We start from the raw sequence: 25,646 nt of genomic DNA, 5'->3' as shown, positions 1-25,646 counted from the left end.
TCTCAGTCTCACCCACAACCCTGGAGAAAGCCTCCCAAGTGTTTCCACTCTCTTCTACCCTTTCCCTCCCCGCTCTGCCTGGCCCAACCTGGCCACACTAGAGATCCTGGGAAGCCTTGGGAAAGATGCGGGGAAAGCAGGGGGACCTCCAGGTGGAGGGGACTGTGTGTGCACAGGCTCAGAGGTGGGGACAAGGGCTCGGCTCTCATCACCCCTCCTCCGAGAGGTCCGACCTTCCTGCGGTGGGCGCCACCTGGCCCGAGTTCTCACCGTATAGAACTGTATGGCTTTGGGAAAAGCCTCAGTTTCCCCAACTGCAAAAAGCAGAGAGGCGAGCACCCGGCCGGCTCTAAGGCAAGAAACCAGTGGAAGAGCAGGTGAGAGGAGAATGTTCCGACCCGAGCCCCGGGAGCAGCGAAAGGCAGGAGCCATCTGGGCCCCACCCACCCCACGTACCTACTGCATCCTGCACCGCCGACCTCACTGTGGCTTCGTCCTTGAACACGGAGGACACCTTCAGGAAGGCAGAGACCACCTTCTCCGGATCAGATGTGTCAGTCTGAGGACACAGGAGACAATGGCTGGTCACCAGGGGTGAGAGCCCCAGGGCCTTGGCACACAGTGGGGATGTGCCTGTGGCTAGAGGAGGCCTTGGCAAGAAATGGGCCTTCAATAGGCAAGGACAGGTCCTGCCTCGCCCCACGCTGTCTCCTCAGAGCCTGGCATGGGCCCGGCCACAGCAGGTGTGCACACACACTGAGAGAATTCACGTTAAAAATCATTACCCCTGTGACCCGGCGATCCCCCTCCTGCAATCTAACCTGACGAAATAATCCAGAATGCAAACGATACTTAACACGCAAGGAAACTGACCTCAATTTCCCTGACGACGGAGAAAAGTGGAAAGAATGTGAATCCACAGAAACAGTGGATGGCTTAAGTGCTACATCCACTCACTGAGATAAAGGGCACGAGAAGAGTTTTACTGACACAGGAAAATGATGAATGGTATTAAGTGAAAAGGTGGGCCACATGGAGGTTTGCATCATATAATCTCATTTATCATGGGGGAAAAAAATAAGAGTACAGAAAAATATAAACGGGAGATAAAAAGCAAAAATATCAAGCCAGCTCTGCGAGTGGCCCCTTTTATTTCTCTGCATAGACATACCTCAGAGATACTGCGGGTTTGGCTCCAGACCACAGCAATAAAGCAAATACCGCAACAAAGCGAGTCATGTGACTTTTTTCGTACCCTAGTGCATTATTTAAGTCTGTTAAGTGTGCAACAGCATCAAGTCTAAAAAAGCCACATACATGATTTAAAAAGCACCGTGTTACTAAAACATGCTAACTGTCATCTGAGCCTTCGGCAAGTCATAATCTTTGTGCTGGTGGAGGGTATGAAAAACTTGTGAGAATTACCAAAATGTGACGTTATCCGGAGACATAAAGTGAGCAAATGCTATTGGAACAAGGGCACCAATAGACATGCTCGACACAGGGAAGCCACAAACCTTCAATTTGCAAAAAACGCAGTAACCGTGAAGCACAATAAAACAAGACGTGCCTGTTGTTATCATTTAACCTCTTTAAGCCTCAGTTCTCTCGCCTGTAAAATAAGAGTGGAAGGGTCTACGCTCTGGGTTGCCAAGAAGGTTAGATAAAATCATGCCCAAGTATTCAGAGCAGCAGCCAGCAGACAGGAGGTGCTCGATAACTGTCTCCGAATGAACGAAGTAACGACCCAACCAACGAACAAGTGAGGCTGGGGCAAGAACGCAAGTAGACTGGGACCTGCACAGGGGCCGGGGGCGGGACAGCTGTTCCAGAAGCAGCTGGTCCTACAGGACACACAGAGGGAAGCCTAGGTGTGTGTGCTCACATGAGAGTCCTGGGAAGATTCCCGAATTCCAGTCATCACTGACGTGCCACAGGCTTACCCTTCCTCGCAGCCCAAGTGTGTTCGCAGTGGGCGCAGACATCTGCAACCACTGGTCACACCCATTTACACGTGTGTGTGTGTGTGTGTGTGTGTCTTACAAAAAAAACAACACATGGTAGTCCCCGCCCCCCACATCCCCAGTGCCCCGCCCCCCCAAATCCCGTGCTCTGCCTGAACCTTTGCTCTGGCCGCTCCTGAAGCCAAGGCCGGAGCAGGTCTGGTGTCGGAAGCGCTGTTACCTGTTGGGCTATCAGCACGGAACTCTTGGGCCCGAGGCGCAGCAGCTTCTCCGGGGAGGGGAAGGCCAGGAAGGTGGAGACGTCTGCAGGAGGCGGGGAGGACAGGACAGGAGCTGGTTCCTGGGGGACAGGTGGCACAGGTGGCTCTGTAGAGGTCCAGATCCAGACTCCTTACCCAGAACATATGCCCCTCATGCAGGCCAGTCAAGGCTCAGAGTCCAGAATTCCCCAAAGTTCCCCAAGGGTGGGGTGCCCACATTTGCTGGCCCTGGTCGGCTCCTCGTGGAAGAGCCTCTGGGGTCGGGGCAAGCCACCTCCCTCAGACTCCAAGAGCCTGGTGCAGCCAAGTGGATCCTCGCCATGACGTGTGATGCTGCAGAAACGACTCCAGGGCTAAAGTGGCCTCACCAGGAACTAGAGCCTCAGCCCGGGTAAGCACTGCTGGCAAGCACCAGAGGTGCCCAAAGAACTAAAGACACCCAGCCATTTATGGAACTGCTTCCATAAAACTGGACAATCAGCCAAATTCAACAGCTGCTGAATCTGTCCAACCCAAAGTCCTCCCGAAGCTTTATTTGGGAACCTCTGAGGGAACAGACGTGGCAGCCCTGAATCCACCAGCCTCCCGGCCAGGAAAGGAACACCAAGTGTCCAAGCTGAGTCACCGAGCCAGCCAGTCTCTGGAATGGGGGCCATCCTTATGGGTCACTAAGATGGGTAGGAAAAAAACTTCTAGTTACGCTTGTTTTTTACCCTATCCTTTTAGAAATACTTATATACCCCCAGCACAGTGGAAAATCCACGTATAACTTTACAGGTGGCCCTCTGTATCCGCGGACTCAACCAGCTGAGGGTCCTGCGGCACCGCAGTATACAGTTACTGACTGCGTGTAATGTAGCAGCATCACGTGTGTTATAATTTATAGATGAATAAACACATCTAGACTGAGGTACATACAAATACAACTACGTTGGAATGATTTCCTCTTTCCACAAAGAGTGTGCAGTCAAAACTAGTTTGCAGTCACTGCGTAAGAGGATCCCACACCCATGACCCCCGTGAAAAACATCTCAAGATTTCACGCTCGGGGGACCAGGGCTCTGATGTGGCAACCACGGGACTCACCCCACCGTCAGGATCCAGCATCTTCCTGGGCGGTGCGGTCGGCCGCTCCCTTCGCTCTCCCGGCTGTGGCTCCTCCTCCTCGTCCTCATCCTCGTCCTCGTCCTCATCCTCGTCATCCTCACCCTCATCGTCACTGCAGAGGACAGGGTTGGCTAAAGCAGACCCTCCCTGCCCAGTGGCCCACGATGGCTCCGAGAACCCAAAGGCCCCAGCTGGGCAGGAGCCTGCACAGGGCGAGGGGCGCAGCTGCCGCCAGGGTGGGGACACGTAGAGTCACCAGGGAGCCCATCCCTCCTTGCTCATCACCCAGGGAAGCCCACGCTGCAGACAAGGAAGACCTCGATCTCGTCCCTGTCCCAAAGGAACCCATGGCCCCACTGGGGAGACAGAGAAGATGAAGAACACCGCCTGTCACAGCTGGGGCCCAGGGCCTGGCAGGAATACTGCCCAGGCTGAGACGCCCGGGACTGTGCTACCCACATCTCGCTGACCACAGGAAGCTATGGTTAAGGGCGAGGGAGGGGGCTGCCCTGCCTCTGAGGAAGGCTGTTCCATGTCCTCTGGACTGGGAGCCCCTTGAGCCCACCTTGGCATAGCTCCTAGCAGCGGCACTGGGCCTGGCCCTGAGGGACACAACCGACAGCCTGACAAGTGAATGAAGCCAACACAGAGACTGGAGAGGCAGGCGGAGATGGGTGCTGAGGGCTGAACCAACTCCCATCCCGATCGAGGAGGCAGCCCCCCACCACCCCACCCCCGGCCTCTGCGAACCCAGTAAGCCCCATTCGCCTGCGTCAATCTCCTCCTACAGTCGAGCTCTAAGGCTGGTTTCAGGAACAATGCCGAGCCCCCCCGACCACTACCCACGCGTCACTACGTCACTGCTGCCCCACCTTGCCCGTCACATCACCTTGATGATCAAAGGTCATCCCTTCAGAGGCCTCCCCAACTCACCCACTCCAAAGGGTGACCGATCTCAGCTCCCATTTGTCCCTTTGCTAAACATGTGATAACTTGATTATTCCGTCTCACTCCTTGATCCCTCGCCCGTGGCAACGAGGTCTCGTGAGTCAGAAACCTTGGCTGTCTTACTGTCATATCCCTAATGCCCAACACAGTGCCTGGCACATCACAGGGACTCAACCAATGTTTACTGAATGCATAAAAGTAGTAACAAAGGAGCCACTGATCCAGATTCCCTACCTGAGGGACGCCAGCACCTTGGCCATGTTGAAGCCATCCAGCACTTCCTGGAGCTGCTCACAGCCTTCTTCTCCCAGGGTGTTGCCTGCTCGCAGGGGAGGGAACAGAGGGTCAGGACGGGGGCTGGGGCCCGCCCAGCAGGCCTGGGCCGAGGCCACCACCCCTATTACCATTGAGGTCCAGTTTCTCCAGCTCCACCTTGTCAGCCACGGCCTCAGCAACAGACAGAGCAGCATCTCTCTTGATTTCACCGAATGACAAGTTCAGCTCCTAAAAAATAATGGGAAGGGGTAGAGGCCGATGATGGAAACACGGGCTGGGAGGCCTGCCACTACCCTGAAGCCTCCGCCCCCACTTAGGATGCAGTGCGCTTCTGCTGTATTGCAGTGACCCGCACCACTCTCCTCCTTTTTGAAAAATGAGAGACTGCAGCTCAGGAGGGCGAAGAGACTTGCGCGGAGTCACAGGCAGAGGGTGTACAAGAAGTGGGCTATCAACCCAGGCCACCTCCCCCACAGCTGCTCTGCCCGCGCAGCTGCCACCCCGAGCGTGGGGGAGCCTGGACCCCGGAGGGAGGAGGCAGCCAGCCAGCCAGCACCTTCAGCTTCGGCAGGCCCCCGTGGACGGCGTCTGCAATGGCGACGGCGCCCTTGGAGCGCACCAGGCAGTCCCCGAAGTTGATCACCTCCACCTGCCGCAAGGCCTTCAGCGTCTGCGGGAAGTGAGGACCAGGGTGAGGGCCCTCCTCAAGCTGGTGCCACACCCCATATTGGTCATCACACCCTGTCCCTCCTGTATCCAGTCTGGGGCACTCATCAGCTTTCTTGTTGCCCCCACGTGGCCTCCTGGCCTCCAGCTAAGCCCCCTTCGTGGCTCCCTGTTACTCATGGGAGCACGTCTCAAGGAGTCAGCAAGGCCACAACGTCTTGCCTTCCCCCTCCAGCTCCTCCAGCCCTCCAACACACCTCGAACCCTGGCCTGTTCACACCAGGCCCAATGGAGCATGGCTCCTGCCATCTCTGGGCCTCCCCACGTGCTGCTGACCCCTCTGCCTGAAACACCCCTCCCGCCCTCCTTGTCCAGACAAAGTCCACTTGTCCTGGAGAACTTGGCCAAAATGTGACCTCCTCCAGGAAGCCTGCCCTGCGTCTGACTGGAACTTCCTGTGTGCTCCCCAACCCTTGCACACGTCTCTGCTAACATCCCACGGCAGGCCTACTAGACTCCTGTGGGGTCATGGGACACCCAGCCAGCCACTGTGCTCACGGCCCTGTGCTGTTGCCGATTAGCTACTTCCCTCCTCGAATTAGGGCTCCTTGAAGGCAGAGTCTTTGACTCAACTCTGTGTGGCCTGCACTTAGTACAGGGATGGGCGCTAGACAGGGGCTCAATCAACAGCTGACGAAAGAATCAGTGAGAAAACAGGCTGAAGCAGCCTCCAAGTGGCCTCTGAGAACAAAACCAGCGCCGACAGCCAGGGTTGCATGAAGGCAGCTTAGGATGTGGTGGTATGGACATGCAGAGCTGCCCAAAAGGGCACAGGCTAGCTTGTGACATACGCCCCGCTCTGGACATGTTCACGTGGCTGAACGCATGGGATACACACCAGGTGGGTGGGTAGGAGGGAGAGCAGCCACCTGCTGATGGGTCCAGCACAAAGGCAGCAGCCAGACCCAGTCTCCGGGGCCTGCTGTGGCCCGGCCGCACCCCCTCACCTTGGCCATGGCCACGGCACCCTTCTCGGTGAAGGTGTTGTCGTTCAGGTTGATGACCCGCAGCAGGGGGTTGATGGCGAAAGCCTGGGCCAGGGCAGTGACACCGGGGTGATTGATCCCGTTCTGTGGCATGTGGACCTCCTCCAGAGTCCCGATGATCTGCGAGGAGCAGGAGGGAGACAGGTGGGCCCCCGAGGAAGGGGGACAGCCCCAGGCAGGAAGGCAGCACTACACATCAGACACCAGAGGGACCTGCCCGTTTGGGGCCCGTTCGGGGCATGACCACTTCCGCCTCTCCACAACTTCACAAGGGAGACCGACCTGGGATTAGGATCACCACTAGCTAAGAGATGACCAGGCATCAGAGGGGCTACGTAACCTGCCCAGGGTCACACAGCTCTGAGCACAGGTGTCTTCGTCTGGTACCTTCTGCACTGTGGGGACCCTGGGCTCTGGCCTGACAGTCAGCCCTGGCTCTACTCTATATAACATAGCTCTGCTTGGCCTTTCTCTCTTGGGGCTCTACTGCCTTATTTGCACAATATGACTGGCATCCCACACACCACCTCCTTTTCTGGGGACGAGGAGGGTCTTTCGTCTCTCACTCTGGCTTTGGACGCCTCCCTTTCTCTGCCTGGAACTTTGTCTCCTTATGTTGTTGGCACTTTCTTGACAGGCCGACTCCTCATGCATTCAGCAGCTCTCATTTTGGATGCCTCCTCCCCCCAGGGAGACTTCCTGGATCAACCCCCCAGCACAATCCAGGGCTCTTCCTCTCTGCCCCCAGAGCACCTCATCCTTCCTCTGTCATGGCGCTCGTCACTCTGGAGTAGCGAAGCCACCTTCTCGTCTGCACCCCAACAGCCCCCAAGAGCTCAAGGAGAGGCCCACGTCCCAGTTGCCACTCCTACCCGGGACTGAGGACAGGCGGGCATAACTCTGTACCCAGGCACCTTCTGTTGTCTCTGGGCGCCCAGCACAGCGTGGGGGTTCACAAATAAATACAGGCAGCCCAACTGAGGCACATTCCAAGCCAGGGCCTCTTACTATTTTCTGTGCCGTGGACCCGTCGGGCAATCTGGGAAAGCCCCAGGGCTCCCCCCCTCAGGATGATTTTAAATTTTAAGTTAAATTATATAGAATAACAAATTCATTCGGAAGATAATTATCAAAATATTAAGAGAAGCTGCCCAAATGTGTGCTGCGGTAATATATGTACCTCTTAAGGCAATGAATAACAAGACCTAGGTGTACCATCACCGTGATCTTAATGTATGAGAAACAAAATTTCTATCTATCTCTAACAGCTATCACTGGACAGGAAAGTATCTGTGATTTCTCCTGGTAACAAAGTTACAGGAATTTCTAAAGCTGCTGAGGTTTACTGTCTATATTCACAGTGGAAGGTAATACTGTATTTAACTCTGGTAGTGATAACAATCATGCAATTTCCCCCCAGCCATGTTCAAAGACTCCCTGAATTCTACCCACAGACCAGTGGGATCCCATGGACCCAAGTTAAGCGCCCCCCCACCCCCGCTTCTAAGAGCACCGAGGACACCTGCTGAAGGCCTGGCACGACGACGATGTACCCCGTCCCAGCACATGGAGGACAGCGACCAAGGGAAGGGGTGCAGAGAAGGCGTAATCTTTAATGTCACCATGTCTATGAGGTGACCAGGCCACTCCAGCTACAGAGGAAGAGGCAGAAGCCCCTTGCAGCCAGGGGTCCAGTAAGACACAAGGCCCTTCTCCCCTGCAACGTCCACTCTCTTGAGGCAGGTGGAGTGCCGGAAGCAGCAGGACCACGGGGGATGCTGCTGTGGCCTGAGCATGGTTAATGCTGCTAGAATATCGTCTGCCAAAGGAAATGCTTAAATTAAGAGAAGTAGGAGACAGACCCCCAATTTCCTAGCCCCAGCCCTCTCACTAGCAGAGACTCAGCAGTGTCCTGGGCCCGCCGGGAGGAGCGAGGGCAAAGCAGAGGGAGCAGCGGGGACAAGGACACCCAGGGGCGTCTCATCCAGCCGCGGCTCCTGCTCCCGCCCTCCCCGCTGGCTCAAGGGCAAGTCTGATGGGCTCCACGGGCAGAAACCACTCACCCCAAAAGCCTCTGCTAAGGCAGTGGCTCCGTCGTTCTCCAGACGGTTTCTGCCAGCCACGAAGACCTTCAGGGCCAGCGGCTTGCCTTGGGCACTGGACTTCCGATGACACTCAGTCAGAGCTGCTGCCAGGATCTGGGGGGGAAAGGCAAGGGGCCCGGGCCTAAGGCAGGAGGCCCTGGTCTTCAACAAGCCATGAAACCCAAGGGTGGTGGACACGGGGACGAAGAGCTGCTCAGCAGCACAGCGGTCATGCCTCACCCACACCCAGCACCCTGCAGGGACAAGGGCTTTGACATCCACCACTGTGTCTGCATGTCTCGTCACCCCATGGGGTTTAGCCCCACAGCAGAGATGGGGAGCCTGAACCCGGGAGAAGGGAGACACCAACACTGAGTGGCCAACCTTAAGACAGGTCCTGGGGAAGGGGCCTCACAGGGGCCTTACTGTCAGAAGCCCTCTGTCAGGTGGGGACCATCGCGATTCCCACTCTCCAGCTGAAGAAGCTCAGGCTCAGAGAGCGACAGAAACTCTCCTACATTCACTAAGCAAGTGGCAGACTCTGCACAGAACCCAAATCTTCCAGATCTTCCAGCATCTCTTCCACGCTCCACGATGCCTAACGGGAGCCGGCTGAGGAGAGCAGGGCCCCGCCGCACCCATCTGACACGCCCGTGCTCAGTCCAGCCACACGGCAGGGGCTCAGCTGCTGGGGGTGAAACCCTAAAATCTGGTTTGCCCTGACCTTGGGGTGGTGCCAGGAGGTAGCCTCTCTCCCGTGACACCAACAGAGCAGGAGTGTAAAAATGCTGTCGGTTGCTAGGTTGGAACTGGAGAGACCAGGGTAAATAAGACATCGAAGATTCAGGGGAAGTGAAGCAGAAGAGAGATAACGTTTAGAGCACCTACTAGGTCTGGAGCACTTTTGGCAAAGGTACTTTCACGCCTTGTTTCAACCTGAAAACGGGCCTGGGAGGCAGGTGGAACTGGCCTTACTCTATGACAAGGAAGCCGAGGCTCAGGGGGAGGCACACGAACTGGCTGGGCTCCCAGAGCAAATACGCGGAGGAGCTGTGACCAGCAGCTGGGTCAGTTTGCCTGCACGCAGCTCTGTTCGTGGGGCACATACAGGACACGGGACACCACCAGCCTGACTCCGTGATGGTGGTGGGTCACGCGTGTGCTCAGGGCAGAGACCGCCAACTTCTGCCGTAGACCAGCCTCAAGGAATCTTTGCAGAGGTGGCTCTCCCAGCACATCCCACTCTGGGCTGGGCTGGACCTGTCTTCAGTGCTGATGCAAACATTTTTGTCTTAACACATACAGCCTATTGCCCCCTAGACTGGAGGAGCGCTGGCTGAGATGGGTGCACAAGCGTGACCTGCCCTCCCTCCTGCAGGCAGGAGACAGGCCGTCTGCAGGGGTGGCCCCTCTGGCTCCTCAGCCTGGGCCACCGTGAGCATCACGTAGGTGGCTTCTCTTGCTGCTCTGACCAGCCGTGTGGATACAGGTTCAAATCCCACATCCATCCCATGCTAGGTACATCATCTGGGGTGCTCAACCCAACATCGCTAAGCTCAAGTGTAGTTATCTGAAAACATGGGGACAGTGTCACCCACCTTTCAGTAAGGGCGAGAGAATTAAGGTAACACATCTTCAAAGAAACGATGTCTCCGTTCTCTGTCTGTTCCTATGTCCTGGCCCTTTGCTCCTTTTGGTCAGAACGTGAGGGAAGGAGGATGGGAATGCAGAGGGGTGCTCAGCCTTTCTAGAATCTAGGCCTAAAGCAGCCAGAATGGACCAAGAAGAGAATAAACAGGGCTGGCCTCCCTAGGTGCCTTTCTACATGGACCAGCCTGACTTGCTGGCAGGATGGGGGAGGCACCCTGGGCAAGGTCCTAGCCAGGAACAAAGGTGAGCTGTGCCCAGGCCTCCCAGAGTAGTTTCTCTTTCTGGGCTCCCTCTCCCACGTGCACACGCCAGGCCTTACATGGCTCTGCCAGCTGTTCTGAGGGCAGAGCAGATCTAGTGATGCCCAAGCCCTGCATTCTGCAGAGCCAGCAGGTCGGAGCATGTATGCAATACTGCCTATGTGTTGCCAAGGCAACACAAGAACTGAGGATGGTTGCTTGGCAACCCCACACTCACAGATTCCATCTCCTCTCCCCACTGGCCACAGGCTGCTGCCTTTGAGGCCCTTCTCCTTTGAAGAGAAAAACAACAGGCCAACCATCCCAGACGGTGGGTGGCCAAGGGCACATACTTCAGATGGACACAAATGTAGCAGGGGACTGGGCAGGGAGGGAGGCGGAGGACAATGGGGATGCGGGGAAGGGGGCTGCCGCACCCACCTTGCCGCCACCGACGCCCATGCCACAGTTGTTGAGCTTGAGTTCGTGCAGGGTGAAGCAGGTGGAGCTCTTGAGCAGGGCCTCGAATCCTCGCACGCCGTCGGGCCCAAACGCGTTGTCACTCAGGTCCAGCTCCACCAGCTGAGCCCCGGCTGTGATGAGTCCCTCCCCAAGTGAGATCTGGGCACAGAGGGAGCTCATGTCCGTTTCACAGACACGGACCAGGTGCTGCGTCTATGCCAGGCCCCCCCTGCCCTCAGGGGGCACCCAGACTGGTGGGGAACTGGCAGAGACACAGACCATTTCATTATAGAGCTGATCATGTTATATCAGACTGAAAACCCTGCAGAGGGCTCTTAAATCGCCCAAATCAATTTATTTAACCTGCCCTCTAACCCCAGCCTCCCCTAGTTCTCGTCCATCCTTTGAGGCTGGTATCTAACTGGAGCAGCTCTCCAGGGGTTTCCTAAATCCCCCACCCAGGGAGCCCGTCCTCCAGGGCCTCCATGGGGACACCTGTCACAACCTGGATGACCCTTAACTGTCTGCCGGACTGAACTGCTTTGGAAATGAGGTTGGTGCCCAGACATCTCAGGAGCACCAGTGCCGGCTAGATAAATGGAGGCCTGAGAAGGCAGCACCGGCACATGGACAATCGTGCCAACAACTGACCACGAACCTCGCCCCAAGGACACTCTGGGCTAGGAGGATACACTGAGAGGCTGCCCGCTGCCAGCCCCGCCCCCTTCCCTTGAGCCATGTTCTGTCCTGTGACCCCTCCTATCCCTCCCACAAGTGTGCCTGTGCACACACAGGCTGGGAGCTCCACCCAAGAGGAGGTGAGCCCCAGGAATGGGGAAATGGAAAACAGGCAGAGGGAAGCCACCCACGATGAGAACCAAAGCAAAAAGAATGGTATCAAATGTAAAATAGATAGCTAGTGGGAAGCAGCCGCATAGCACAGGGAGATCAGCTCGGTGCTCTGTGACTACCTAGAGTGGTGGGATAGGGAGGGAGGGTGGGTGGGAGGGAGAAGCAAGAGGGAGGAGATATGGGGATATATGTATATGTATAACTGATTCACTTTGTTATAAAGTAGAAACTAACACACCATTGTAAACAATTATACTCCAATAAAGATGTTAAAAAATAAAAAAAGAGTGGTATCGGAGAAAGGGAAGGGCTGGAGGGAGACGGGACAGCCAAGGCAGCCTGTGTGCAGAATGAGGTCGAGAGGACCACAGGGTGCAGGGGAGGGAGGGGCCAGGACGAGAGGGGTAATCACGTAGGGAGTAAGATCCATGCTGCTTGCGGGCGAAACCACTAAGCTCAAGAGTGAACCCTGGGAAGTGTCTGCTGTACTTCCTGTCACCAGGCCGCCCGGTCTCACAGGGACTCTGAGTCCTCACTTCCTGGCTCCTGCTCGTCAGGACACAGGCGGAGGTTGTGCTCGCCTGGCTGCCTTTTCAGCATCTCAGGTACCCACAGGGCACTCAGTCTCCGGAAAGAAGAGGCTGTGAGAAAAAGTCCTGGGAAGTGCTAAAGGGGTCCCTGCAGCCGGCGGCACGAGCAGAGGCCCCATTCACTCACCAGGGCAGGTGGGATCTCAGACCGCAGCCTTCCCGTGAACATGTCGCTCCAGTGGCATCGCTTTGGAAAGAGGAAGAAAAGAGTTAGCTGAAAGCCTTGGAGGTGGCCTGCGGGCAGCCCCTTGTCTCCATAGACTTGGATTACTGAGCACAACAAGACTGCTGAATTTGGGTGAAAAGTGGGACCAGCTCCGACCGAAGCTAATAGGACCTGGCAGCCCCTAAGGACCATGGGGGAATCAGCAGAAGTGTCAGGAAAACGTGCCATCTGTCCAACCCTCTGGTTCTCCAAGAGGGAAATCAGGCTGAGAGGGAAGGGACTGGCCCCAGGCCCGCTGGCAGGGCAGTGGCAGGACCAGGACCAAGACACTAGACTCTTGGCCCAGTACTCCTCCCCAGTGCTAGTTTCCCACACTGTGTGGGCCACAGCAACATGATTTTGGGTGGTGGAGGAACAGGAAAGGAAACAATACAGGATCCAGCAGTGAGGAAGTTAATCTTTTTTTAAAAATTAATTTATTTATCTTTTTTTGGGCTGCATTGGGTCTTTGTTGCCGCGCGCGGGCTTTCTCTAGTTGCAGCAAACGGGGGCTACTCTTGTGTTGCGGTGCATGGGCTTCTCAACGTGGTGGCTTCTCTTGTTGCGGTGCGCGGGCTTCAGTAGTTGTGGTACATGGGCTTAGTTGCTTCGCATGTGGGATCTTTCAGGATCAGGGCTCGAACCCGTGTCCCCTGCATTTGCAGGCGGATTCTTTTTTTTTTTTGTGGTACACGGGCCTCTCACTGCTGTGGCCTCTCCCGTTGCGGAGCACAGGTTCCGGACGCGCAGGCTCAGAGGCCATGGCTCACGGGACCAGCCGCTCCGCGGCATGTGGGATCCTCCCAGACCGGGACACGAACCCACATCCCCTGCATCGGCAGGTGGACTCTCAACCACTGCGCCACCAGGAAAGCCCTGCAGGCGGATTCTTAATAACTGCGCCACCAGGGAAGTCCCGGAAGTTACTCTCTTTTCAAGTCTCTTTTCAACCCTCCTGACCACCTCTAGAAGGAAGGCTCGGTTTGGGGCTGGTGGGTCTCACCCACCTCCCCACTTCCAGCTCATCTGCCTTTCTAACGAAGGGAGAGCAGGCTTCAGGCTCAGAGTCTCTGGATGGCAATGGCCTCAAACTAGAATTTAATAACACTCTTTTATTTCCTTTATGGTAAGGGATGCCATTTTCCAGTTATAGAAGGGATCATGTTTGCTTTTAAATTACTTCAAAATGAGCTGATTTAAAGGAAATATCAGGTAAATGTCACAAAGGTAGTGGCCATGTGACTGGGTCATGTATCATGCTGGCCAGCAGAGTTGAGGCTCCAAGCACACAGCCCTACCCTCTAACTCTGGTTGCTGTGTCCACCAAAATATCAACTCTGGCAGCTCTAGCCTTTCCTGGGCCAAACCTGGAAATGATGGGACACAGGATAAGCAACTTTCCCCTGAAACCCAGTCCTTACAATGTACGAACTAAACCCAACCTTAAGTACAAGAGAAGTTGATTTTTGCAGGAGAATTCTCACATCCTCCAATAATGCAAATCACTAACATACCGAGAGGCATTCTATATGGGTCTGCTTAGTGAGTCATACCTGCACACAGGTGCGCAGGGTCAGAACAGGTAGCCACAGTCTGAGCCCCTCCCAATAGACAGTGGCATCTCATCCTGAAGCTTCCCCAACCCAACTCTGATGGGCTGAGGTCAGCATGGGGCTCTGGAGCACAAGGCTGGCTTCTAGTCCTGACTTAGCTGATGCAGGCCTGCCATTCCCTGTCTCTGACCCCTTGTATCTTATCTTTGAAATAGGCTTTAGGCCTCAATGATCTCCAAGTGGGCAGCAGAGCAGTCAAGAGACCGGGATGGTATCTGGGCTGCAATCCTGAGATGTGTGACCCTGGGCCACACTTTCCTCATCTGTCAAGACCTAACTTGTGCACGTGCTGCAAGAGTGGAAATAGCAACTTATCTCGCATCAGTACTGTGGCCAGAACAGCACCGGTGTCAAGGGCAGCTCTGGCCCTGCCGCTGCTCCCACCCTGGGCTCCTTCCAGCACTGAAGCAGGCTTGAGACACGACATGGGGCGATTCAAGGCCCTGGGTCTACACAGGGTGACAAGATGCATGCGGTATTCCCGCGGCTCAAGCTCTCTCACTACATGAGCCTGCATGTGGCCACCATGGCAACATCTCAGGGAGGAAAAACTTCTTTGCGTAAAGGAGCCCAGTCTCAGAGCTGAGTCCAATGCAAGGCCTCATAATGCAGCAAATAAGGTGGTGGTGCTGGGGCTTGAACCCAGGTCCTTGGATGCCAAAGCTCAGCTGCTGCGGCCTCCGTGCCCAGGCCACCTCTCCTCCGTTCCTGTCCTTCACAGGTCACTGAGGAGAGCTGAGTTCTTTCATAGGAAAATGTCCCAGCTTATGATCAGGACAGGAGGCCCTGGGCAGGAAAGCGGAGACAGTCCTGACTTGGCTGTCTGTTAACCTGACCGTGATCTTCCTGAGGGAAACAAACATCAAGGGTCACTCTGACAACGAGCTCGGGGCCCTCCCTGGACAAATCCGCTCCGTTTCCTCCCATGGCCCAGGCCCTGTATGCCTCCCCTTTCAGAAAGCACAGCTGTGCCACGGAAGGCGCATCCGACTTGGAAACGGGAATATGGCTCAGCCACTGACCAGTGGCAAGATCCTGGGCTGTTTCCTCAGCTCCCCTGAGCCTCAGTTCCCTTAACTCACAAAATGGACTTGAGTCGCCTTAAGGGTTAATGACATCGGCCGTGGGGCTGTGAGCGGAGGCTTGTCCCCAACCAGTCTGAGCCTACTCGCCCTGCAGACCTCACCTTCAATTCCGACTTCTTCTCCAAGGCCTTGGCGATGACCCTGGCTGCTTCCACGCCCACCGTGTTGCCCTCCAGGCGCAAGGCCTCTAAGCCGTCGAAATCTTCAATCTCCTTAATCACGTCTTTGGCTGCCCAGGACCAAAAAAACAGAACCTTAGACTTCTGGAGCCACGAACGGCAGAGCGACTGAGGCCCAGCGACTACCTCGTCACTCACAACTCCAAGGGCTACGGTTCAACTACTGGGTGCCAGACCCTGGCTCACCAGGGAGACTTGGACCGGCTCACAGTCTAGCAGGGGACATGGCTGCACAGAAAATCCCTCTCTAATGAGTGTTAAAACAAGGCAGGTATGAAAGGCTTGGGAGGCAAGGGAAAAGAGGGACTGGCTGGTTTGGGTGAAGAAGGTGCTAGGCACACCTTGTGGGTTGTGTGTGTGTAGCCTGCCAAGAAGCGGAGTACGCCAGGCCAAGCAGGGAAACGGCACAAGTCAGAGGTCAGCAGGCACGATGGCACACGTGCTTTCATGGTGAAATGACTCGCGTGTGGGGTGCTCACTACTGTCCTGTTTCATTATGATGAAAAATTCCATACAACCTAAATGTCCATCAGCAGAGAACAGGTTAACTCACTGGGATACGTGATATAAATAGTTACACTGATGTCCTTATGAATGGCAACACAGGTGATTACCTGACTTGGAAAATAATCATGTTATAGTGGTAAGTGAAAAATTAGGTTATCCAGTGGTGTTTGGCCTGATCACACATGCATTCTCTCTCACACGCACACACTGAGGTCCAGAAACCAAATGTTAAAGGGGTTATTTCCAGGTGGTGGGATTCTGAGTGAATCTGTGTTTTTCCAGCACCTGCTCAATATATTCTCAATGCATCAGGTTAGAAAGCAGCTTTTAAAGTATCTGTAATTATGATCTCAATTATTTTAAGAAAAAAAAGAGGAACTCAGCTATGTGTTTAGAAAAAAAACAAAAGACCAGAAAAAATGCATGAAAATTAAAAGCAGTTATATCCCTGGGCTGTGTTATCATGAAGATATGGTTCTTTTTCCGTCTTTCGATGCTTCCATATTCTATAATGAGCATGTATTAGTTTCACAATCTGAAAAAAGCACGCAGCTTACATGAAAGACAAATCTAGTTTGGCTGGCACAGGACGGAGCGGGTGACGTGGTAGGGAAGAGACAGAGGAGTGTGAGAGAAGAGAAAAACACACAACCGGAGGGTTGTCGGAAAGCTTGTGACTTGCAGCCCATAAGGGGCTCCCTGAGAAGCCTCCCCACGCGCCTCCCTCCCCGCGCCTCCCGTGCAGCAGCACTTCCTCAGAAACCCTTGCTACTGGCCAACAACCGGGCTTCACAGCCTCTGATGTCTCACGTGCAGCCTGCTACAATTTTACACTCATCTGAATAGTTACTTTTTTTTTTTTTTTTTTTTTTTTTTTTTTTTTTTTTTTTTTTTTTTTTTTTTTTTTTTTTTTTTTTTTTTTTTAGTTCCCCCGACCAGGAGTTGAACCCACCCAGGCCCTCAGCAGTGAAAACGAGGAGGCCAACCAGGGAACTCCCGTGACTTGATCGTTATACCATCTTCCTTACTGGGTCATGAGTTTGTGAAGAAAGGGACTCGCTTTGCCTCTGCTCACTACCACCACATCTAAAGGTAGTTACTGTTGGGTCTAGTCTACAGCTGAGTGAACTGAGACACAGAGAGAGTATGGAAATACCTACTAAGGTCACACGGACAGACAGCAGTGACCAGCACTCGTTTCACAACAAGAAAGACTGGACAGGTATAAGACTCCCATTTTCTAAAGAGGAAAGCTGAGGCTCCAAGGAATGAAACCACCCTGCCCAGGAGTTCAGGGAAAACGGCAGAGCTGAGCTTCAGACTGGTTTTCCAAAACTGAACCTACGTGCTGCTCCCCAAAGCCTTGCTTCTGCACAACCAAGGACTTCATGCAGGGCCCTGGTGGAGAAGTCCCCGAACCTCTCTCCATACTCTGGAGCTGAAATTCCAGAGCTCCAGGTGCCCAGGCCTCCCCTGCAGCTGGCACTTGGGGCAAGGGCTGGCATGGCCTCTCAGCCCTTTGGAAGATTTGCTCCAAAAGGAAGTCCCCCTAACATCCAGGGAATGGCCAGGTCACCAGAAGAAAGGATACTGCTCAAGGGAATGTTTATACCGTTCTTAGAAGGAAGGCAACAGAGATGCCAGGGCCCCAAGGGGAGCCGTGTAAGTGACACAGGTACAGAGATCTGAAGGTACTGCGCTTGCCACAAGTTTAGCCTGGGGAGAGTCACAAGTACAGAGTGAGTGTGGAAGGAAAAGCACCAAGATGGGAAGAGCAGGTACAGGAGAGGGTGGGGGTCACAGTTGAGTTGCCCCTCTCACTTGATATTCAACCCATACCTCTGTTTAAACTCAAAAACAGGTAAGGGATGGGCCCCAACCATCCCTGAATAACCACCGACTGTCATGAGGCTGCATGGAAGGGATTTGTCTTTTCAGCCTCTACTGCCTCACAAAGTAACAAGTTCCAGGTACTCTGCTATGTAAGGCAGCAAGAACTTTGATCCTTAAATGACTTACTAGGGAGAGAAAAGGCCCTTGTTCTAATCATCAGCTTCATGGCCTCCCCTCACAGGCCCCTGCCCTCCCTGGACCTCACCCGCTCACTCCCAGCCCAGATAGAGGCCCTTTCTGGGCCCACGATTAGGCCACCAGGCACCTCAGTACAGCATTCAAGGGCCTCTGCCCTGGTGAGATGAGATTCTGACTTCTCTTCTCTCAAGCCCACCCTGTGTGTCTCAGCTCCTGGGTCAACTCACATGCAGTGCCCTTCCTCCTTCAAACACCCACCTCATCCACAGAATGACTTCCTGTGCCCTCCTAAGCTAAAAGAGATCCCTTTCCTCGACCTTACTTCCCAGAGCTTTCTCTTCATGTCTCTCCGAGCACGTTTCATCTTCTCCCTCCTGTTGGTTGTCTGGGTACCTCATTCCTATTCCAGGTAAGGAGCTCCTGAGATGCCATGGCTATAAGCTGGCCATCCCTGATGACCTCCAAAATGGGAGGCAGCATATCCAGCCTGAGCTAGTGAAGTCATTATGTGCATGGATTTTAGGACCAGACAAACCTGAACTTTCTTCCCAGCTCCACTACTTCTAGCTGGGCCTTAGGAATGTCCTATCACCTCCCTAAGCCTCAATTTCCCAATCGGCAATATGGGATGAAATCTACCTCAAGGCCTTTTGGGGGGATAAATTGAGATACTCTTTGTATGGCATTTAAGACTGCCTGACATCGTGTTAATGACAGCATTTAATAGCAAATTCACGTTTACTGAGCTGAGCTGCACATCTACTGAGAAATACCAGAACAGGGATTCAGCTGGACCTCTGATAAAATCCCAGCTCTGCTATTTACCAGCTGTATGACCTTGGGTAAGTTACTGAAGTCCCCCAAGTCCTTTTCTCCTTATTTATAAAATGGCAACATTTTTACCTCCCTCCCTCAGGGATGATGCAAGGATCAAAAGTGACAAAGCACAGGGAGAAACTCTAAATTTTAAGGCCTACAGAGATACTCGGGACGTGCAGCACCACACTGCCAGCAGCCCAAGGACTCAAGCAGTCTCTGACCCGGCAGAGGGGAGGACGCCTGCCTGCACACCATGACAACCAGGCAAGTCCAGACCAGCTTCCCTGGTTGGGCCAGAACCTCAAGAGGCCTTACAAGTACTGACGTAGGTGCCTTTACTTCCAGATGCCAGGGTATTCAGGGTTGATCAGTGTCAGCCATGCCTTGGCCAGGGATGGGAAGACAGGGTCTGCCTTCCGACTCCTCGTTCTCTGCAGTCCTAACGCCTGTTCAGTCAGGAGCAGCCATCCCTCTCCCAGGGCCCTTCAGCTGCATGGACTAGACCTCCCAAGAGGGCCTGGATTGTTGTTTTAATGCATCTGCATGAGGGCCTCAGCTCTGGGGAAGGTAACAACTATTCCCAGACCAGCTCTGGATCTTACGGGTGAAGGTGGGGCTGGATCTGAAGTAAGAAGTCAGGGCTGTATCTCGGGACTGCCGCTAACTGTGGTCCCTCATTGCCTACCATCCCTTCCAAGAGATAAAGGGGCCCTTCCCACCTTGCCAGCCTGAGCTGTCACCAGCAGGGATGCCCACCGTGTGCTCATGGGCAAATCATCTTTGAGCCTCACTGTGCTAGGACAAATTGTGTGATAATGAAGCTAAACCGGCCTGACAAGTGGGAACAGTAAGCGCTCACTCGCTGAGCCAGTCCGCACGGGAACTCACCATCTTCTGCAGTGTTGAGTTTGAGGCTCTTGCCCTTGAAACTCAGCTGTCCCCCGGCCACCTGGGTTTTGGCTAGCGTCTCTGCCAGCTTGGCAATGTCTTCAGAGGCCATGCTGGCCACGCTGGTGGGCTCCCCTGGAAATCTGCAACCTGAGGAGGTCAAAGTTCATTAAAAGACAGGATTCTCCGGGTGCCTCCGGGTTGGGGAGGGCAAGGTAGGACATCAGTCATTTCAGCTACCTGACCCCACCTCCCCCTGCTAAGGAAATCCCAAGCCCTAAACCACTGGGAGAAATGAAAATAGCATTTGGGAAGGAACAGTTCTAAAAAGGTGGAGGTTTCAGCCTCTGAAGAGTTACCATCTGACTACAAGTCCTCCTCTGCCCAACTGCCCCAGCTGGGACACCAAGCAAAGCCATGTGAGTTGACTATTTCCTGGGTCCCCAGTGAATGGCAGTCAAGTCCCAGTCTGATGGCTACAAAGAGTCTACCCAAAGCACACACAGCTGCCTGATCATCTGGGCTGCTCTCTGTTTGAGAGTCCCATTCCTCAAACAGGACATAGACGGCTATGGGATCCAGGTCATCCCTACGGTGGCATGACTCTGGGGGTGGGGCACGAGGGTCAGCCCACTGTACGTCTGGTTTCAGCCTTGGCCAGGAGACTGGACAGCCCATGGTGACCAGACTTCAGGGGTTCCTAGGAGACCAGAAGTCTCTACACCACAACAGCCACCATCACAACAGACCAAGGACAGAGTTGCTGAAAAAAGGAGCTTCCAGCCTGGAGTTCAGCAGACTGGAGTTCAGCAGACTGGCAGAAAGCATCACTACATTTCCCCAAAGAGGAATAACAGGTAATCAGGGAAGAACGAGGATATGTAGTGTCTCAGATAGTGACAAGAAAAAAATAAACAGGGAAAGGGGTAAGGAGTTTTGTTGTTTTTCTTGGGGGAGGGCTGCCATCTAAAATAGAATGGTTAGAGAAGGTATTATTAATAAAAAACCAAAGACTTGAAGGATATTAGGGATTGGGTCATGCAGATATCTGGGGGAAGAGCATTCTTACAAAGGAAGCAGCAAATGCAAAGGTTCTTGTGGGGGAAGAGGGGTGATTAGAGGAAGTGCAAGGAGGCCAGCGGGGCGGGAGCACAGACAGGGAGGGAGAGAAGAGGTAAGAAATGACGAAAGAGAGTCAACAAGAGGCCTGAGTCACAAAGGCCATTTTAAGAACTGTGGCTTTTACTCTGAGTGACAAAGAGAGCCATTGGAGGGTTTCTAGCAGAAGAGAGACCGTGATCTGACGTATGTTTTGACAGGATCACTCTATCTGCTGCATGAGGCAGGGCATTTCGAAGCTGCTCCAACAATGAATGAGGGGATGAAACTGAATATAAAATAGCCTCAACCCCCTCCTACTTGAGTTATGGAATGGGACAATTTAAGGTTAGAAAAATGGTGGTGAGGCCTCCAGATGGAATGGAAACACAAAACTTCTCAGCTGAAAGAGGGTCCATTTCTCAGTCCAGTACATACACACACACACACACACACACACACACACACAAACACACACCATCCACTATAAAGACTAGGAAATTGAAGCACACAGTGGTGAACTGATTGGTCCAAGGTCCGCAAAGGACCATCGGCAAAGCACAGACAGACGGTAATTACACACACTCCTCTCCATTCCGCGTAGGAGCGTCGCAGATTTTCCTAGGTACACATTTACGGCTCCTGCCAAGCGTCAGCAGAGACTCACGCTGGTCCGGGGCCTGCGGCGCCAGCCCAGGCCCTCCGCGGGTGTGGGCCTATTGGGAGGCGGCAGCGGGGGAGCGATGCGCGAGTACGGGCCGCAAATGACAGCCACGCTGTACGGGAACCCCATCCCGGATCTCAGGCAGACGCGCACCGCCCCCAGATGACACCGACGCTAACAGGAGACGCCACTGCTGGCAGCTGCGGGCTGGGCGGCCAGGGTGGGCCTGACGCCCTCTCTAAGCCTCAGTCTCCCCACTTGTGAAAAGGGCCAACGCCCCCCAACTCCCTCACTCCCACCCCCATCGCGCTCTGCCATCGAGGGCACAGGGGAGAAGGCGGAGGGGGCACGCACAGAGTGCTCGGGGGCACCACACCTTCCTCGTCCAGTTCCAGGGCCGCGCCGCCCCCCACCCCAATCCCAGGCAGGTGACAAGAAAAGGAAAGGGACCCCGACCTTACCGTAAACAGGCGGCGCCGCCGCGTGGGGAGACCGGAGCGCGCACGTCGGTCCCGCGGGGCGGGTACTGATTTAGGGTCCGGGTCAGGTCAGGTGGGGGTCGCCGCCTCCACTCCAGCGGCCCCGATGCCCAACCCACTTGTCCGTCAACTCTCCGAGCGGTTCTCGCCGCTCGAGCCTCCAACACCACCTGCTCCCCGCACGGCGGCAGATGATGGCGGAGGAGGAGGATTTTGAAAGCCGGCAGTTTCTTTCCTTCGATTTGATTTGTTGGAGGCCAAGGCCGGCTTCCCTTTCCCCCGCGCGCGTGGCCTATCGGGTATGACAGTCCAGTTCTCCGGCGCGGGGCGCGGCAGGACGCCGAAGGACCATGCGCTTGAACTATCACTCCCGTGATGCACCGCATCCTAGAGCGCCTCGGCTCGTCCCTCTTTGCCCTCCCTTTTCGGCTTCTGGTTCTTTCTCTGAGAGGCCACTGGGCGGTGTTTAGCCGCGAGCTCCTAGGGCGACTACAATTCCCTAAACGCCTTGCGTCCCGACCGCCTCAGCCCTTCCGGAAAGGTTCACGTTCACGTAACTTTATTGACAAAGGGTGGTACTGCCGTAGGCTCGCTGCTACATCGATTCGGCAAGAACTAGGTGTCCATTTCCTAAAGGGAAAGCTTCGCCTATTTTGTCCCATGAAATTGGAGGGACGTTCGAGGGTTTCACATAAATAGCCCCAAATTGCTTGATAATTAAAAAGGGGGGGGAAGGGGGGAAATAGTAACTCTATAGTAGAGAAACTGCCACACCACCTTAACTAAGTGGTCCACATTAACGTCAATAACGGGACAAACTGACATCCATCGCACACCTCCCGCTGTGATGTACTGAGAAGGATCACCATCCATTCAGCAACGCATAAAATTAATCGTGAGGAAACATCAGACATACCCAACTGAGGGACATGCTACAGAATTACGTGTCTGTGCTCTTCCAAAAATGTTTGTGTCATGAAAGACAAAGAAAAGCTGAGGAACTGTGGCAGATTAACGGAGAGTAAAAAGACACGATGATTAAATGCAATACATGGTCCTGGCTAGGATCTTGGGGGTGGGGATGGGGGGAATTACTATAGAGGGCAATATCGAGACAGCAAAATTTGTATGTTGGATCATAGCATTGTATCCACATTGGACTTTTTTTTTTTTTTTTTTTGGCTGTGTTGGGTCTTTGTTGCTGAGCGCAGGCTTTCTCTAGTTGTGGCGAGTGGGGGCTACTCTTCCTTGTGGTGTGCGGGCTTCTCATTGCGGTGGCTTCTCGTTGTAGAGCATGAGCTCCAGGCGCACAGGCTTCAGTAGTTGCAGCACGTGGGCTCAGTAGTTGATGGCACACGGGCTTAGTTGCTCCACGGCATGTGGGATCTTCCCGGACCAGGGCTTTAACCCGTGTACGCTGAATTGGCAGGCGGATTCTTGATCACTGTGCCACTGGGGAAGTCCCTGATTTTTTTGTTTTTATATTGTACTGGGTTATGTAAGAGACTGCCCTTGTTCTTGGGAAATATATGCTGAAATAATTAGGAGCATGATGTCTGCAACCTACTCTCAAATGGCTCCAAAAAATGTGTATATACATATATATACACACATATATATATGGCAAAAGACTGCAAATGTGGCGAAATGTTAACAATAAGTAAATCTGGGGACTTCCCTGGTGGTCCAGTGGTAAAGAATTATCCTTCCAATGCAGGGGACGTGGGTTCAATCCCTGGTCGGGGATCTAAGGGCACAGATGCCATGGGGCAACTAAGCCTGTGTGCCACAACTATGGAGCCCGCGCACCTCAACTAGAGAGCCCACGTGCCGCAAACTACAGCCCATGCGCTCTGGAGCCCGCGCGCCACAAGTAGGGAGAGAAAACCCACACGCCACAACTAGAGAGAAGCCCCTGCGCCACAAGGTAGAGCCCACACGCTGCAACAAAAGATCCCACATGCTGCAATGAAGATCCCGCATACCGCAACTAAGACCCAACGCAGCCAAAAAGTAAAAAAAAAATAAATAAAATAAGTAAATCTGGGCGAAGGGTCTCTGAAGTTCTTTGAACTTTGTTGCCACTTTTCTCTAGATTCAAATTTTTTTAAGTAACAGAACACAAACAGCTTTTCTTTTTTTCTTTTCACAAAGAACTTTTTAACCACTGTGTAAATAACATATGTTCATTATAAACACTTCAAGCAACACAGAACAGGATAAAGAGAAAGGTAAACATTACCCAAGAAACTTTAGCTCCCAGACACAATCACTCTCAACATATGCAGCTTTCTTTTCCAAAGTTACCTCGCAACTCAGCCCACACACGTGTGGTTGCTTTACCTGCAATTCAGGGTTAAATATGTGCCAGATCCTTCCACATACAACTAATTTAATCTTTACAAAGGAAGCAGGCCTCATTGCCACCCTTCCCAGCAGAGATGAGACACTGAAGCTCCAGACCCTGGTTCACACAACTACTGAGATGTGGATCCTCTTTCCACCCTCCCTCTCCTTCTCTGCCTGCAAGGCCCGCCTCCTCCAGGAGGATTTTCTGCAGAGCAAGCTGCAAGCCCGCAGAGCAGTCGGTCTGAGAGCTTTCTCACAGAGTTAACAGTCCTCTTGGCAGCTTCCTGGAGAGCCTCTGGGCAGGTACTGTTTCTATGTGAGCAGCATCCTCTTGGGGCCTGGCCTATCATAGATGCTTCAGGTTTCCTCATTTGAACTGGATTCCAGTCAGGGTCACGGGGTGTTTCCTTAAAATGAACCATCATCTGAGAAGGCTGAAAAGCTTCCACTTAGGCCTGATGCTATTCCTGTGCTGATTCCAGCTAGGACTGATCAAATCAGTCTGAATTTTCCTCGGGGTGATCCTCAGCCCCTCCCTTTTCCAGTTTTACTCTCTGAGACATTTCTCTGATGGACACCTCCCAAAGGGAAGAGAGAGGTGGGCGGCAGAACATCTTAGGCGAGCATCCTTTCCTCCTCCTCTGGGTGATGGATCATAAGGTTTTCACAACTGCAAGAGAATTCTTGGCAGAAACTCAATGGCCTTCAAAGCCCCGGGAAGTAATAGGAGGTAACAGGGGTCCATTGGGGCTTGTGGAGAACCGGCGTGTAGGTGTTCTGCCTGCAGGTGTTCACATTCAAAGCTAAAAATCACAAACCCAGGCCCTTAGCAAAGAGGTTCTGTTTGTTACTCCTGAATCTAGATTCTCTCTCAAACCCCTTTAAAATGGGGAGAGGGCTTCCCCGGTGGCGCAGTGGTTGAGAATCTGCCTGCCAATGCGGGGTACACGGGTTCGAGCCCTGGTCTGGGAAGATCTCACATGCTGCGGAGCAACTAGGCCCGTGAGCCACAACTACTGAGCCTGTGCCTCTGGAGCTTGTGAGCAACAAGAGAGGCCATGACAGTGAGAGGCCCGCGCACCACGATGAAGAGTGGCCCCCACTCGCCACAACTAGAGAAAGCCCACGCACAGAAACGAAGACCCAACACAGCCAAAATAAATAAATAAATAAAATGGGGAGACTAGGGTTTAAAAAAGGAGAAGGGGGTTTGCACAGTGAGTCTGAAGAGTCCAGAACCATCAGTGTTTTCAATCAACACATTTGTCGTCATCTTTCTCTCTCTCCCTCCCTTTCTCCAACTCTCTCTCAAGTTACCACCTGAGAGCTAGTCTGTTTGCCTGGCCCCGAGAAATGAAATCAAAGCTTTTGACAGACAGATAGAACCATCTTAGGCCATCCCTCTCCTCTTTTCAACAGATGGAGAACTGAAGCCCAGAGAGGTCAAGTAACCTGCCCGAATTACACAGTAATTTAGACAAGAGATAGTAGAACCAGATCTCTGGGGTTCTTTTCAATACACATGCAAAACAAGTCAGTTTATGAGTGTGAGGTGAGAATAAGGGGAGAGTGGATATTCCAGACC

General features: G+C 53.6%; 1 protein-coding gene across 1 annotated transcript in view; it reads right to left on the bottom strand.

Moving 5' to 3' along the window:
* The window catches only part of RANGAP1 (Ran GTPase activating protein 1), a 24,958-nt gene extending 3,054 nt beyond the window's left edge, over positions 1-21,904 (bottom strand). The window contains exons 1-13 of the mRNA XM_024737582.1: positions 21,695-21,904; positions 19,472-19,621; positions 15,149-15,276; positions 12,272-12,331; positions 10,682-10,861; positions 8,331-8,465; positions 6,229-6,387; positions 5,112-5,225; positions 4,684-4,783; positions 4,514-4,598; positions 3,311-3,443; positions 2,185-2,304; positions 457-559 (exon numbers count right to left, since the gene is read on the bottom strand). Coding sequence (XP_024593350.1) covers positions 457-559; positions 2,185-2,304; positions 3,311-3,443; positions 4,514-4,598; positions 4,684-4,783; positions 5,112-5,225; positions 6,229-6,387; positions 8,331-8,465; positions 10,682-10,861; positions 12,272-12,331; positions 15,149-15,276; positions 19,472-19,583 — 1,429 coding nt within the window. The 5' untranslated portion in view covers positions 19,584-19,621; positions 21,695-21,904. The remainder of the gene's footprint in view (positions 1-456; positions 560-2,184; positions 2,305-3,310; positions 3,444-4,513; positions 4,599-4,683; positions 4,784-5,111; positions 5,226-6,228; positions 6,388-8,330; positions 8,466-10,681; positions 10,862-12,271; positions 12,332-15,148; positions 15,277-19,471; positions 19,622-21,694) is intronic.
* Positions 21,905-25,646: the final 3,742 nt, after the last annotated feature.

Source organism: Neophocaena asiaeorientalis, unplaced genomic scaffold (genome assembly GCF_003031525.2).
Source record: "Neophocaena asiaeorientalis asiaeorientalis breed wild unplaced genomic scaffold, Neophocaena_asiaeorientalis_V1.1 scaffold242, whole genome shotgun sequence".
NCBI classification, from domain to species: Eukaryota; Metazoa; Chordata; class Mammalia; order Artiodactyla; family Phocoenidae; genus Neophocaena; species Neophocaena asiaeorientalis.
This window is presented reverse-complemented; position numbering and strand designations above follow the sequence as displayed.